General features: G+C 39.0%; 1 protein-coding gene across 2 annotated transcripts in view; it reads left to right on the top strand.

The window, feature by feature from the left end:
* The window catches only part of LOC124126852 (solute carrier family 49 member 4 homolog), a 58,717-nt gene that overhangs the window by 5,118 nt on the left and 36,559 nt on the right, over positions 1-17,040 (top strand). The window contains exon 3 of one of the 2 annotated variants that reach the window (XM_046490397.2): positions 1,811-1,974. The exons of the other annotated variant lie outside the window; for it this stretch is intronic. Within the exon in view, the coding sequence (XP_046346353.2) occupies positions 1,811-1,974 (164 nt within the window). The remainder of the gene's footprint in view (positions 1-1,810; positions 1,975-17,040) is intronic. 2 annotated transcript variants of the gene reach the window in all.

Genomic DNA, 17,040 nt, shown 5'->3' with positions numbered 1-17,040 from the left:
TCTCATCTTGAAGATCTGATTCCATACCATTGTTCCCTGTCTCACCTTCAACACACTTCCTCATTGTTTCTTGTCTTACCTTCAACACACTTCACCATTGTCCCTTGTCGCATCTTCAACATCAGACACCACACCACAGTTCCTTGTCTCACCTTCAACATCAGACACCACACAAGAGTTCCTTGTCGCACCTTCAACATCAGACACCACACCACAGTTCCTTGTCACACCTTCAACATCAGACACCACACAACAGCTCCTTGTCTCACCTTCAACATCAGACACCACACCACAGTTCCTTGTCGCACCTTCAACATCAGACTCCACACCATTGTTCCTTGTTTCACCTTCAACACCAGACTCCACACAACAGGTCCTTGTCTCAATTTCAACACCAGATTCCACACCATTGTTCCTGGTCTCACCTTCAACATCAGACTCCACACCATTCTTCCTGGTCTCAACTTCAACACACTTCACCACATTTCCCTGTCTCAACTTCAACACCAAATTCCATACCATTGTTCCTGGTCTCACCTTCAACACACTTCACCACAGTTCCTTGTCTCACTTTCAATGCCAGATTCCACACCATTGTTTCTTGTCTCACCTTCAACACCAGATTCCATACCATTGTTCCTTGTCTCACCTTGAACACACTTCACCATTGTTCCTTGTCTCACTTTCAATGCCAGATTCCACACCATTGTTTCTTGTCTCACCTTCAACACCAGATTCCATACCATTGTTCCTGGTCTCACCTTCAACACACTTCACCACAGTTCCTTGTCTCACTTTCAATGCCAGATTCCACACCATTGTTTCTTGTCTCACCTTCAACACCAGATTCCATACCATTGTTCCTTGTCTCACCTTGAACACACTTCACCATTGTTCCTTGTCTCATCTTCAACACCCTTCACATCACCACATCACCACAGAATGTATCCATGGTTACCAACACCAACCACTGCACAAACTTTCTTTACGTGTTTGCTGTTATACTCTATACTAAATCCAACTTACCATCCATGCGACCTTTCTGTACACTCACTATCCTTCTGTACTCACTATCCTTTTGCACACTCACTATCCTGTACTCCCACTATCTTTTTGTATACTCAATGTCCTTCTATACACTCACATCCCTTCTGTACACTCACTATCCTGTACTCCCACTATCCTTCTATATACGCACTGTCCTTCTGTACACTCACTATTCTTCTGCTCTTTCACTATCCGTCTTTACACTCACTATCCTTCTGTCCACTCACTATCCTTCTGTACTTTCACTATCCTTCTGTACACTCACTATCCTTCTGTACACTCACTATCCCTCTCCACTATCACTATCCTTTTGTATACTCACTACCCTTCTGTACACTCACTATCCTACTGTACTTCAACTATCCTTCTGTACACTCACTATCCTGTACTCCCACTATCCTTCTTTATACTCACTGTCCTTCTGTACACTGACTATCCTTCTGTCCACTCACTATTCTTTTGCACTTTTACTATCCGTCTTTACACTCACTATCCTTCTGTACACTCACTACCCTTATGTACACTCACTATCCTTCTGTACACTCACTACCCTTATGTACACTCACTATCCTACTGTACACTCACTATCCCTCTGCACACCCATTATCCTTCTGTACACTCACTATCCTTTTGTACACTCACTATCCTTCTGCACAATCACTACCCTTCTGTACTCACTATCCTTCTGCCCACGCACTATCCTTCTGTACCAACTAACAACTGCTGCTGTTATTCCACAAATCTCAATCTCCCATCAATTCAGGGTTGCTAACGGCGGGCAACTGTTAAATGGGGCTGCTGGCCCGGTTGCTATGGGTGGCATTGCCAAGTTGTCCTCCGTTTGGTTCCCACCCGAGGAAAGAGCCACAGCGACTGCCATTGGTTATGTCATTCAAGGCTTGGGCATCGGACTAACGTTTGTGATCGGTATGTACTCGCTTTGTAACAACCTTGTTTCACACATGATAAGATCCTCATCTCGTTTTCGGGGCAGTCGGGTAGCCTAGTGGTTAAAGTGTTTGCTCGTCATGCCAAAGACCCGGGTTCATTCCCGACATGGGTATAATGTGTGAGGCCCATTTCTGGTGTCCCCCACCGTGATATTGCTGAAATATTGCTAAAAGCGGCGTAAAATCAAACTCACTCACTCACTCACTCACTCTTTCAAACTTTCGGCAACCTTTTGAGTTGCAATAGGGTCATGTCTTTCCACTGCCAAATTGTTATGTGTTCATAACTTTGGTATGAGGTAGTAGTATAAGTATTTGGGATTCTGGAACACTTCCACTGGAGCCAGATTTATACCCCTATACTGCTACTACAGAGGGCATTTTTTTATGTGAAAATGATGATGCGCACAAATAATCGTCATGAGACTAAGCTAAATTGTAAAGAAAAGGGCTCTCGCTCACCACTACCTGAACCATTTTCGAACACTATCAATGCTTCTATGATATAATTTTTTATAGACAATGACAGTTCTGGCTCACTTCCACTGGAGCCAGATTTGTATACCTATACTGCTACTACAGAGGGATTTTTTTATTTAAAAAAGATGATGCGATTCAACAATTGTCATGAGACTAAACTAAATTGTAATGAAAATATTCTCCATTACTTTTAATCATACACACACCATTATTTTGAACAATGTGATATTCAACATTTTTACTAAGTTCTTCGTTCATTTTACTAGGAGACCAGACGTATACACATTCTCGAAATTGGAAAGAAACAATTAATGACCCTATTTGGTTGGTTTGCCATCACTGATATAATATATACCCTGTGGTAATTCTCCATTATTATAAACTTATGTAAGCATTCGTTTAAATGTGATCAAACAATCTATTTTTAATCTCCAACCAGTTCTTTGGTTTTGGCACAGAATAACTGATGCTTTTGTTGTCTCCCCTGTTCTATAAACTTTTAATACCACTGGTCTTACGAGAATTTGATCAAATCTCCTGCTTCATTACGTTGTATTTGGTGAGTTCTGACAACACTAAACAAAACTCCTCCTCAGATATCTTACAATCAGCCAGTGCTGTTGAAATATGATCCTTAATGCTGTTCAACTTTGCTTCGGCGAGTATCTGAATATTATCATGTTTTAATGCTTTCTTTTGCAACTTATGAGAAATAAATTTTATCGCTATTCCTGCCAGTCCTTAGACTCTGGCTGCTACCTCCATGCCAAGTACGATAGGTGCGGCGATTATAGTTGATAATAAACCAACACCGGCTACACCGAGTCCCGTGCTAGCCGTTACAAGCGCAGTGTCAACTCTGTCGAGAGCATTCACGGCTCTGCGATACTTTTTATACAATCCAAGTCTCAACTCCCTCTTCTTCTCTATTCAATGTTTTATGTCGCTTATTTGATGTAATCGAAATCCATCAACAGTATCCATCTTTTCAGATGCTTCATTGAGCACCGGATATAAACCCATAATGTATGGTATTATATCATAAAATAGTCTTTAATTGGTCTTGCTTAAATGTTTTGAGAGTATACACCAACCTTATTAAATGTATATTATACGGCATAAATATCTTAGTAAGAGAAATGCTTTCACCTTTATTAACTTGGACCCCCTCAAGGGTTGCAATGGGTGATACTCCCATATAAATAATACTACAACGTTGACCCTCGTGTTTCTTAAGCCATTTAATTGATAAACCTGGTAATATTTCGAAGTCATCTTCTGGTGCATCTCCAAACAAGACTTCAATAATAAGTGTAGAAAGATCAGGTACAGCATTCAAGCTGTTTTTTATATCCTTGAATTCAGTAACCAAATTCAAAGTGACCATTTTTAATGATGGACGACTAAATAACAGATGACCTGGGTTTTCTGGCAGGGGAGCGACTAACACACTCTTTCGTTTTGAGGGGATATAAACCCCGAGTGCGATCCCACTATTTATTATCTTAGTTAAATGATGTCCCTTACCCGTCATCACATATGGTGGGGCAATGACGATATTAAGAAGCAACTCGATTTTTTCTTCGACCATAGTCCATTCATTATCATCGCTGCGTGTAAGATTGTATGAAGTGTTTTTATTGAGTCTACTAACGTCGACATCACTTAAATCTCCTAGATTAGCTGTGAATACAACTTCTTTCCGCTTGTATACATTATCTTGTAAGTGTAAAGCAAATAACTTGCCATCAGTACCGGTTTTACCGAATCCTTCTGTGTCTCCGAGATCGGAAAGCGCAATTGTATTACATTGTCTAAGGTTATACGTTTCAGGGCCTGATGAATCAACCATTATTAATAATGTGGAGTGTTACACTCAAGTATCTTATATGTACAGGTTGATGTTTTACATCTAATACAGAAATTTTGAGGTCTGAAATAATACCTCGCTTTAATTTTTTATATTTTAATGATGAGAAAGATTCTGTTCTACCGCTATTATATTTTTCATCTTTGACTGGAATAGCTCTTAGCAGAGTTGATGGACTTTCGAGTTGAATATTATCCGTTGTACTGATCTGATCAAGATGGATGCACAACTCTTTTTAGGGAAATAAATCGGGTAATTTAATTCCATGTAATGTTCTGTTGGGAAATAAACTGACGTCCAAAAGAAACTTTACCAGAGTTTGAAATCACACTTGCTCAAAAACAACAAAACATACATGCATGAAGTAAAGTGTATTGAGAAGATCAATATATCAACATAATCACTGAAAATGACAATCATACCGCGACCGAGAATGACGTCAGAGTTGGGTGTGGTACAAAAAACGAGCTTTCAAAATCATTGACAATAGGCAGAGTACATAAACAATTGCTCACGTTCAATTACAAGTCATTAGTAGCGTGTGTGACCACCAAATGCCTCAATACACGCAAAAACCCTTCGACGCACAGAAAAAGTCAGTCGTCTGATGAGGTCACGTGGGTTTTGATGCCATTCTTCTTGGAGGGCCAAGATCAGTTCTTGCCGGTTGGCTGGATAGTGTGGTCGTTGTCGAACACGACCATCCATGAAGTCCCAGAGGTGTTCTATGTGGGACATGTCGGGTGAGCGTGCAGGCCACGGCAGGTCGTTGACGTTGTTGGCTGCGAGGAAGTAAGTGACAATTCTGGCTGTATGGGCTCTAGCGTTGTTATGCTGATAAATGACACCACGTGGCTGCTGTTTGAGAAATGGTGGGACAACTGGACGAAGAATGTTATCCATGTAACGCTGAGCTGTCAAGTTTCCATCAACGATGACCAGCGGTGTCCTCTCCTGCCCACAGATCCCTCCCCACACCATGACACTCCCTCCACCATATGGTACGACCTCCTGCACGCAACACGCTGCCGTTCGTTCACCCCTTCGTGGGTAAACACGTTGTCTTCCATCAGCCCTAAACATATAGAATCGACTTTCGTCAGTGAAGACAACCCTCTGCCAGTCACGTCGTTGCTAACGTCGTACAGTCCGGGCCCATCACAATAGCAGACGATGATGTTGCGCTGTAAATAGCTGTCCTCTGTATGGTCTAAAAGCCCTGATTCCATGAGTCTCCTGGCCACTGTCTGTCGACTAACCCTGTGACCTAAGGCATTTGTCGCAGATGACGTCACTGTCAGGAAGCGATTTCAGAGGTGCAAGGTACGCAAGTACCGGTCATCATTGGGCGTGGTCACCCTGGGTCTGCCTGTTCTTGGCCTGTCAGCGGTTCGCCCTGTCTGTCTGTAATGTTGCATCAAGTTGGTAACGGCAACATGGGAGTAACCTAATTTAAGGTTCGTGCAATATGGGCATGGGTGGCTCCCATCTGTACCATACCCAAGGCTTGTTCACGTTGTTCGACTGTGAGTCGTGGCATTTCTTTTGTGTTTTTTTATCACTGTGGATGTCTGACTTGCTGTTGCAATCGTTTTATACCCTTACCCGCATGTGCATTTGCAGTTGTCCGTGGTGCACGTGTTTTTCACTTTTCGCAAACATGTAACAGACGATTAACATTCTCTGCATACACTATTGTTGTATTCAGTTGGTAAAGATTCTTTTGGACGTCAGTTTATATATTTAATCAGTAATCCAAGTGTATCTGCTAAGTTGTAAATATTTACATGCTTTTCTCCAGCGCTTAAAATCAGCATCTCATTTGACACAATTTGTGTGAGACTAGGTCCCAAAGGCTTAATAATTTCATCATTGAGTGAGCATACGCTGTAAAACCCATCATGTATAAAGATAGTTTTGGTTCTATTATTGGTTTCAATTAGTAATACCTTATTATTTTCTCTCGCAGCACTTATATTGGTCCACCGTGGGTAATACGTTACATCGCATTGAGCAACTTCAAGTTGCCCAGCCGTGTTATCGATAGTATGAAGCAGTTGAATAGACTGACCATTTGTTATTCCCGGGAGTGTAACAGAAATATTAAATATACAAAGATACTATATCATAACTTAAATATGAAATCAACTTTTATTACCAATCAGTCGATTCTAGAAAGTGCCTCTGGTCCTAAGTCTTTTGTTCATTTCCCTGATATCTTTGAAAAATACAGGGTCATGGCAACTAGCGATAAAATGGTGCATGATTGGTTCGACGATCCAATGCAATTTTGGCAGAATCAGTTAAACTTTGCCATATGGTGTGCCACAACAGGATGTGGTGTATCTCTTTATGCCCCAGGATTTGAACTAAATAAGTCTGTTTCTATCATTTCACAAGTACTATCAGATTAGACGTATACTTAAAGGAATTAGTGCCCCATTACCACAGGATCGAGCATGGAATTCCACAAATGATCCGCACAATAGGTTCGCGTATGAGCGTATTTGTCAGGAATTTAATGTTTCTATGAGTAAAGATTGGCGTATTAAAGGACTTAACCATGGTTTAGGTGTTCCGTACAATGGACAAATAACTGTTAAAGAAGAAAGTGATGATTTAGTTAAACAAATTCACCAAAAACCATTCAATCCATTTAGGTTGTTACAGACAAACAAACTTTATGTAAGAATACATGATCTTTATTTAAAAACGCATAATTGGAATCACAGCTGGGAACTTTCGAGTAACGATTGGAGAGGAGTTATTATGAGTTTTAAGAGTGGTTTAATTGATATTGTTACAAAATGTGTGCAATTAAACTATACTGCAAACGCTTGGAATGAATTTCTTAATGATAAAACAGAAAATAATTTTCCCAACCCAGGAGTTGTATGAGTTAATGAATCAATAAGAACTTATGTATGGGCAATTCTTGGTGCACAATCGCAAACACAAACGAGAATAATCGGTTCTGGGACGGCGCTCGATGCGCAAAAAAAGTTTGTCACAAACGTAGAGGATGCTATTAATTCACCAGTTGACATACCATCTTCTATAAAGTGTTATCAAGATGAATTACAGTACGATCAATCCAAAGTAGACCACGTTTATGGGGCAGAACTATACATGTCTCCGAATAATATGGAACTTAAGATCGATCAAGTGATCGGCTATAATAATAAAATTGTGGTTGCTACCGATCAACAAAAACCAGGTATAAATTCAGTTATTAACACCGAATTAATAACGCTAACAAACACAGGTGAAACGGGAATAGTCAAGCCACAGATATCTTCCAAAACACAGCCATCTACTGACGTACAGTCACAAGTGCCGCCACATATTACAGCTAAAAATAAATGACATATTGATGAAAAAACAGCGCTTATAGTAGGTGGAGTCGAGGCTGGTTTACTCTTGATTTGGATAAATAGTCTTTAAAGTACAACAGCCCGGCAATTGCTACGATCAGTGCCCCTAAGTTTTGACTAAGCCAAGTGCCGGTCTTAGCTAATCAATTCAAGAGCCAGGAAACAATACTCCCTATTATACCGGGAAGTGCAGATGCAGCTTTCCCAGCAAGCTTTCCCAATGCTACTCTTAATGCTTCTTAATTGCTTTTTTATCCACTCTTTTACACCAGTTTTACCACTAGGAGGTGTAGGCGGTGTGGGCGGTCCACCACCACCGGTTAACGCGAGAGTCAAAGTCTATATAATAAATCCCAATGTGGTTAAAATACTGGCAATGGTTATCCCCTGTTCTCTGAACAATGTTTTAATTTTATCGGCCAGTGTAGTATCATCGTTGAGGACTTGATCGATAGTTTCTTGAATTCGACTGATTTGGAAACAAAGTGCGTTTCTATTACTGGAAGCAGCTTCGAGGCGGGCTGATCTTTCGTCTTCTAAGTTACGCGGCATCTACTGAATTCATCGTCCGCCTGTTCAAGTTTTGTTTTCTCATAAGCTATATGCTTGTCGGGTTCAGATAGCTTGGCTATATTATTGATGAGTTCTCCCGCTTTGTTTGCACTGCCTTGTCAAGGCCTCGTAATTCCCTCATATTGTACTCAAAGGATGGTACCTGTAATTTGGAATTATCGTAGTAGGTATCCAAGATTTCTCCGAGTGAGTGAGTGAGTTAACATTTAACGTCACATCGGCAATATTTCAGCCATATCGTGACGAGAAGTTGGTCATTAATAATGCATATATTTAAACTTTATAAAAACCTGTCATCGAAGGACAGTACGATGACTAGCATATCACAGATTAGATTTAGAACTAGTCGAGGCACATTTAAAAGAAGAAAGAATGAGTTGACATCACAATATAAAAATGGGCTTGAGATCGTCAGTAACCAAAGGGAGATCACCATACCAGGGACCATGGGGACTTACAGTGCCTTTGCTTCCTGCATGGACCCTGGCAGGATTTATATCATCCCTTCAGTCACTGGTGATTGTATACCAGTTAAGCCTGAAGTTAAATTGACGAAAATACTACTCTTTAAAATTCTGGCATGCATAAAAATACTGCGAATGGTGTGGGACTTACATACCCTCTTAGGGGAACAATAATTTTACGCTACTTCAACCCCCCTCAAGGGTACAGCCACTCACAATCTCAGTTATAAATAAGCACTACCAATTTATAAAATAATATCCTAAATACATCAAAATTTATGAAAAAGTTCTATTTCTTTTAAAAAGCATAATATTAAAAGATAATTAACGCCATTAAAAAGGTCCTTGACCGTTTTAACACTGAAATATTTATCCCTTGTGATGGAAAAACCAATACAGTCAAGCAGGACATGCTTGACCGTGATTCTTTCATCACAAGGAATACAAAACGGAGGATCCTCACCTTTCAATAAATATTCCTGCGTATATCTGGAATGGCCAATACGACATCGACATCGTCGCATAATTACCTCTTCAAATCTGGACTGACAGCCCAAGTAGGTGTAACCGATATGTGGTTTAATGTCATGTAATTTATTAGTACCTACCTGGCTGTCCCACTTCTGTTGCATAATATCACGGATGTAAGATCTGATTACAGGTTTATAATCAGTATATGGGATGAGAAGTGGTGTCACAGATTTGTTGAGTGCTTCTTTTGCAGCAGCATCAGCCATTGTGTTACCAAAGATACCAACATGGCTGGGTAACCAACAAAAGACGATGTCATATTGGCCAGAAGCAAGATCATTAAATAAATCTATAATTTCGAGTAAAAGTGGATGTTAATATGAAATATTCTTAATGGCTTGAAGACAAGAAAGGGTATCAGAAAATATGATGAAGTTATTATGTTTGGACTGAGTATTTATATATTTGAGAGCTGTTAATATTGCCTGCGATTCTGCTGTAAAAATGGAACTTTCATTTGGAAGATTTCTCCGAGGCCATCCGAGGCCTGCTTAGCGTGTTTAGTACGCACAGTCTGAAGAACCTTAGTAGTCTTCGCAGAAAGTTTTGTTTGTGAGTAGTCTACAAGACTTAAATTCATTACGAATAATGTTGATAACACCATGACGTCCAGCTATCGTAGAGAAGGCAAGGGGCTTAAGAGTACGAGAATGCATAAGATCAATATCCGGAGAGACACACAGTCACAATATTCCGTTATATCTATTGTAAACTTTGAATAGTCACGTCCAATTCGATTACATATTTTTTGTCTTCTTTTATGTCATCGTAATAATCATTAACAGTTGATTTCAAAAGTTCATTGTTAAGATTCATGCCACAAAAGCTGGTTTCATCAGTACCCTCTTTGATTGTACTAGTATCAGTTAGGTTATCTTGATTAAAATCATCCATTTTTATATTAAACATAAGGTTACATAATTTCAGTATAAACAATGTCTTCACAATACGGACGCAAGTTAAATCCACAGCGTAGACTTTGGGATCCATTAGGTGTCAAAGCAATTCGTCAGTCTGTAACTATAACTAATAACCCGAGTACCATTTATCAGAATCAAACACTTCTGGTTCGCTTTCCTAACCTTGGAGCTCATGATGTGTTAGTTCCAGTAACTTCCCGACTATCATTTACAATTAGTTTGACTTCTACTGACACTGCCAGGGAGCTCTTCAGAACATAGGTCGAAGAAAATCATGATTAAAATAAGCAGCAATGAGGTTTTGAGTATTGACGACAGCGATGTATACTTCTGTTACATGGATCTCTGGAGAACGGCTAAAGAACGGGAAAACTTACAGTACCAAGGTATTTGTAATCAGAACACATTGAGACTGCGTGTGGGTGCTTCTACTGGCGATAATACCATCGTAGAAGATAAGGCTGTTGCTGATGCATTAGGTAACCGATTCTATATTCCGCTCTACTTTGAATTACTAGATAGTCACATGCCCTTTTATCAAGCATCCCTAGGCGATAGGTTAGAATACAAACTCACTTTTAATGACTATAGCAGAGTAATCAAAGCTACTGAAGATGCTAGCTATTCTATTGTCAATATCTCACTAGAATATCATATGAAAACAGATCCTGAATTAGCCAGACAAATTTGTGACCAGTATACTGGAAGTTTAGCCATTTTGTACAATCGCGTGCTTTGACACCGAAAGATCACCAGGAACAAAAGAGATACCATGTGGAATATCAATCATTGAAGGGTATTTTAATGTTCTTCCAGGACCCCTCTGAACCATTTGCAAGACATTGCAAGGCATTCTACAACCCCAAGGTTACAAAAGTAGAATTGACTATCGAGGGTGTGCCTAATCAACTATATAGTCAAGGTATGCGAGCATATCAACAGTGGGATGAGATTAAAAAACTCCCTTCTATAAAACGAAGCCCAGAAGTTAAAGCGGTCGTGAAAGATCTGTCTCTCGGGGATGTATTGATGGCTGAATTCCTTACCACGAAGTATGCACTATGGCTCAATATGCAAACCACAGACGATGACCAACTACACGGTAGTGGGCTGAGAATAGAAAATGCCAGTGAGTGTGTTACTATGCAGATAAAGAAGCTCTTCGCAGTGGCTGGTAAATTGAACATATATTTGTACGTGATTATGGATGCGCAAATTAATATACAGAATGGAAGATTCGTGCAAGCAATCTATTAATAATCTTTTACCTAAAGAACCGCACTGTGCTATCATCGGGCAAATGGGTTGCGGAAAAACAGCTTTTATTCTAGATATTTTACAAAGTCGGGACATTTAAATTATCGGGTTGTTTTTGCCCATATTATTATTCTGTGCCCGACTATAAACGTTAATAAAACATACATCGAGAGATTGGGTAATGGATGATCCCGGGGTGTGCAAAGTTGATCTGGGAGATCGTTTACAAGACAAGAGTATGTCACGAAAAATTACAAAGGAGAATCCACACTTTTCATAATAGACGATTTCAGTGCGAGTAAAGAACTAATAAAAAAAGAAAGATATGCTTTCATATTTAGCATTCTCCGGACGGCATATGGAGCATAGCGTTTGGGTACTTACTCAAAAATACAACTCTGTCCTGAAAGATCTCTGAGAGCAGACCAAATGGGTAGCCCTGTTTTATTGCAAAGGCCGAGATTCATTTGAGGAATGTCTACGCGAAAATGATGTTCTACCAAGCTCGAACGAGATAAAGTCAGAAAACTGTTAGCAGAAACGAAGCACTGTAAACTCGTAATAAAAACCGATCAACCATCTGCTTATGCAATTGCTTACCAAAATAATAGCAACTGTTTAGCTAATTTTAGCAACTTCTGAGCAAAATATAGCAACTGCTTAGCACAATATAGCAAGAATATAGCAACTGCTTAGCAAAATTTAGCAAAGTTATAGCAAAATTTTGCAAAATTATAGCAAATATAGCATAATTTAGCCAATATGGAAAAATTTAGCAAATATACAATAAATTGAACATTAGCGGTTTTTATGTAATAATGTGGTTTGAAACACATTCTTTCACAATAGTTTATTATTTCAGGCTGTATTGGATATGCAATATTTTATTATGTTAGACTTAAATATCTCCTTCGGTATTACATTATGGAATGCGACGAACTCATCGAACAACTGCTCCAGGATGAGCCAGAACCTATGGTAGATACATCTTTAGATAAACAAAGAGAAAGACTCGCAGCTTTGGTAGCCAGTGGAAAATGTTCCCAATATTTTGGGGAAAATTATACCACTGAAAAAATTGATTACATGATTGACGAAGAAATTAAAAGACTAGACTGGGAGCTACCATGGATAAAACAATAGGTTCGGCTATGTTACAACAAAACACAGTTGTAGCTAGTATGTTTCTTCCTATCCCGGCAGAAAATCGCATGTATTTATGCGAATCTCTCGAGAAAGACCCATCTATCTATCATACACGCTATAGGCGCAGTAAGCTGTGGGTTTTGTGTGTTGGGTCTGACTTGGCCCGGGCTGTCAAAATCAACTTAAACCTCACAGATGTAACATGACATGTATTCACATCTATAAACTAGTTTAATATCTACCTATATACCACTTTACAGTGTCTCAGATCGCGGTATTTAAATAAAACAAGGTGCTGAACATAGTCACTATCAAAAGTGTTTGGCTTGTGTTGGGTCCGACTTGGCCAGGGCTGTCAAAATCATCTTTAAACACATAGATGTATCATTAAATGTGTTTACATCTATAGATTAGTATTCTATCTATCTATATACCACTTTATAATGTCAGAGTCCATCGTATATAAAGAAAACTAGGTGCTCAAAGTGAAGCCCTTTTCCCTCTACATTCTCAACATAGTCTCTATCAAAAGTGTTTAGCTTGTGTTGGGTCCGACTTGGCCCGGGCTATCAAAATCATCTTTAAACACACAGATGTATCTTTAAATGTGTTGAAGTCTATAGATGAGTATTATTTCTACCTATATACCACTTTATAATGTCACAGTACATCGCATTTAAAGAAAACTTGTCCGTTAAAGTCAAGCACTTTTACTGTATTTTCTTAAGAAAAATCTCTATTAAAAGTGTTCGGTCCGACTTGGCCTGGGCTGTCAAAATCAACTTAAACCTCACAGATGTAACATCAAATGGATTCACGTCTATAAACTAGTATAATATCTACCTATATACCACTTTATAGTGTCTCAGATTGCAGTATTTACAGAAAACAAAGTCCTTTGTCACTGTGCCGGTTGACATGAATTCAGGGTGTCCTACTATGTTAGTCGATCCGGTTCAGAAAGGTGTTTTAGATCTTCGTTTAAGGCGTAGGTCTTCTTGTTCAGGGCATCATGGTTTGAAATGCCCTGGCCATGATGCCACCGGTCTGATATCTCGGAGTGACTCCGGAAAGGAATACCACAGCTCTGTACAAACATAAATACCTTAGACGTTATTTACACCCAAAACAGTACTTTTGCCGGTCAAGTCAAACAAATCGGACGAACCTATTGTAATATGTTGTCATCTGACAACGTTATGGACTATGTGTGACGGTGCATTGCAAAGTCACCTTAAGAGCCGGTAATTTACATACAAATATTGGATTGTGTATGACAGGAGATGATGACATACCGTGGGTTCCGTTCCCTTAATAAGCCAAGCAGTTTGGTGAAGTCGTCCAAGACTTGCGCGGGTATGTAAGCCGGGCCATTGATCCCAACATGGACAATGACGGACTGAAATGTTAAAGTAACGGTCACTTCAGATGTTTCTTTTACTGAAACCCAAACGTAAGTTTTTTAAAAATATGTTTCATCAGACAGTGTCTGTATCTACCATCAAAACCGGTTTCAAATATCATTGTGGTGAGCTTATTATGACTGATTATTCATTACTACGTGCGTGGAACAGTCCTCATAATGTACAAAATGTTACTTCCTTTAACTGCTAAAAGATATGATATATACCTTAAACCTCTCAATGTCCCAGAGAAGATTGGCAACGTCAGCCACCTTGGCTCCTGACAGAGATCTCGTCACTATGCCGTCCAAGATATTTGACCAAAGAGTCACCAAAAAGTACTGCAGTCATTGTCAGATCGTGATATTTGGAATAGGATGTCAGTGAGCTACCCCGTCACGTTTAAAGGTTAACACTTGGAGAAGGTTAGGTGAGACACTTTGGATTTCAGGACAAACTTCTCTCTCAACCCTGCTTAATGTTTCTATTTTATATGTGTGTGTTTAGGGAAACAGGATTATCTGAGAAAGTTGTAATCTGCCATACCGCTAGAATACATGCTGCATTTCCGAGGAGCCACTTCCGACAAAGCTTGTACTGTGATAACACACTTGTCCTGAACCTGACTTGGACCACTCAGTATTTTTGTCGTGATGGTCAAAAGACGCCGTCAATTAAAGTTTTTAAACACCCGGGCCAAGTCGATCCGACAGGTAGAATGATACGCAGGATGTAAAAGAAAAAAAAACAAGTACAGTACAGAAACTGAAGTAAGTTGTGTAGGGTTACCTATCTAGGTTTTTCTGTATGCTTACACATCATCACGTCATACTGTGTTTAATTATTTTTTCTTATTCTAATCCTGCTAATGTTTGTCAGTTGCCAGTGATGTTATGTTTTTATAGAATAGTAATTTTCATAGCAATATTGATGATATGTTATGACTTGATTTCGTATTTGTGAGGGAAACTACACTATCATGGCTTACAAAAGTATACGGAAGCATTTTAGGACTGACATGTTAACGGAAGTTAAAAAGACAACATTTTGGTTTTGTTGATGAGCCTCAACAAATGCATAAGTTACCAATGAAATGGTAGGCTATAAACTACCACTAAAAGCTCGAGACACCTAATTAAGGGCAAATGATTGATTGATTATGCAACACCTACTTGACTGCAATTACACAAGGGACAATTAAGCAAGCTGAGTACAGGTGTAATTTGAATTTAATTTCACACTTAATGAGACACAAGATTTGTAGTTAAGCTAAAACATATCTCAATTTAAATTCAGTGTGATCGAATAATCAAATTAGCGTAATGTAAGACGATGTCTGAACTATGAAACCAAACATTAATGGTATCAACTCAAATTTGGGTGCAGAAAGGTGTTTTTCTTGCAAAAACATGTACATGTGCATATGTTAAGGTACGATAACCTAAGTGGTACCTCCGATGTAAGTACATGTACTATATGAGTAACAGTTCTAGGATTCATCTACCCAATAAAATTCAAACTTCAAAATACAATGATGATCGAGCCCTCTGCGTTCACACCAGAAGCATAAATATGGTTCAAAAGTTACTGCTGAATGCATTAAATAAAATTCTAATTTGGGGTTTCTCACTAAATGCTGAAAAAACCACAGGGATAGTATTCAAACACAGAAATATGCGTGCAAACACCCCCAAACTACAAATAAACAAAAAACCCATACAATTCCAAAAAGAAACCAAATTCCTTGGACTAATCTATGATCAACACCTCACCTGGGGTGCTCACATTAAAAACCTAACAAATAGATGCACTAAAGACCTAAACACACTACGCTGCCTGACAGGTTCCAGCTGGTGGGCCTCAAAGGAGACCCTACTATCACTTTACAAATCACTAATTAGATAAAAAAATAGACTATGTATGCCAAATATACAACACCTCCTCATTAAGCGATAAACTAAACTCAATTCAATATCAAGCACTCAAGATAATCACACGCACTCAGCATGGCACACTGCACATATCGCTACAGGCACTAACAGGCCAAGAACATCTAACAATTAATTACTGGGCCTCAACCCAACAAAACCAACAAATCCAACAGATCCTTAAAACTAACATAAGCCCCAGACTCAGCTCTAGCTTGCAAAAACCCTCAATTAAAACCAATCTCTCAATGCATAATAAATTACCTAGATACACACAACCTAAATAATTTACAGTTAAACACAGCCCCAAATAACACCTTCACACCCAAACTCCAAACCCTCAAAATCGACATATTTCTCTCCACCAGACTAAATTAAGAAACTGATCCAAATACCGCTAAATCCATCACATTTGAATGCATTCACGAAAAATGGCCAAATTGGTGTCACATTTACACAAACGGGTCCTTTGACCCGGGCTCAGAATGCACAGGATTCGGCATCCATATCACAAAACCCAAAAAGAAACACAATCATGTAGGCTCCCAAATAATCAATCAATTTTCACAGCCGAATTAAGGGGAATAGTAACAGCCCTGCACAGCAATAAAATAAATAGACACCAAAAAACCCTAATCCTTCCAGACTCATTAAGTGGGCTCCAGGCCATAAAAAACAAAAACACAAAAAACGCCCAAAACCAATACAACAGATAATTAAAAGCGCCAACAATTTACATAAACTAGGTAAAGACATAGAAATAGTTTGGATCCCTGCCCATGTTGGAGTGTTTGGCAACGAGACAAAGCAGCCGAATCAGCAATAATATTAGAAGAAGTAACCATCAACCTAACAATATCAAAAAACGAAATTAAAAGTATCACAAAGGAAAAAAATCTTCCAAATGTGGCAAAATAACTATCAGAAATCTGATTGCAAACTAAAACACCTGCTACAAAATCCAATCAAAAAACCAAAAATCCATCATAAAACCAAAAAAATTGACAGAGTAATAACTAAACTACAAACAGGCCACACTAAGTTAAACTCCCACCTACACCAAATTAAAAAACACCAAACCGCCTCAACATGTAGCA

The sequence above is a fragment of the Haliotis rufescens genome, unplaced genomic scaffold, assembly GCF_023055435.1.
Source record: "Haliotis rufescens isolate VD_foot unplaced genomic scaffold, xgHalRufe1.0.p SCAF_10, whole genome shotgun sequence".
Taxonomy (NCBI): domain Eukaryota; kingdom Metazoa; phylum Mollusca; class Gastropoda; order Lepetellida; family Haliotidae; genus Haliotis; species Haliotis rufescens.
Note: the sequence above shows the minus strand (reverse complement) of the source record. Positions and strands in the feature narration are given on the sequence as shown.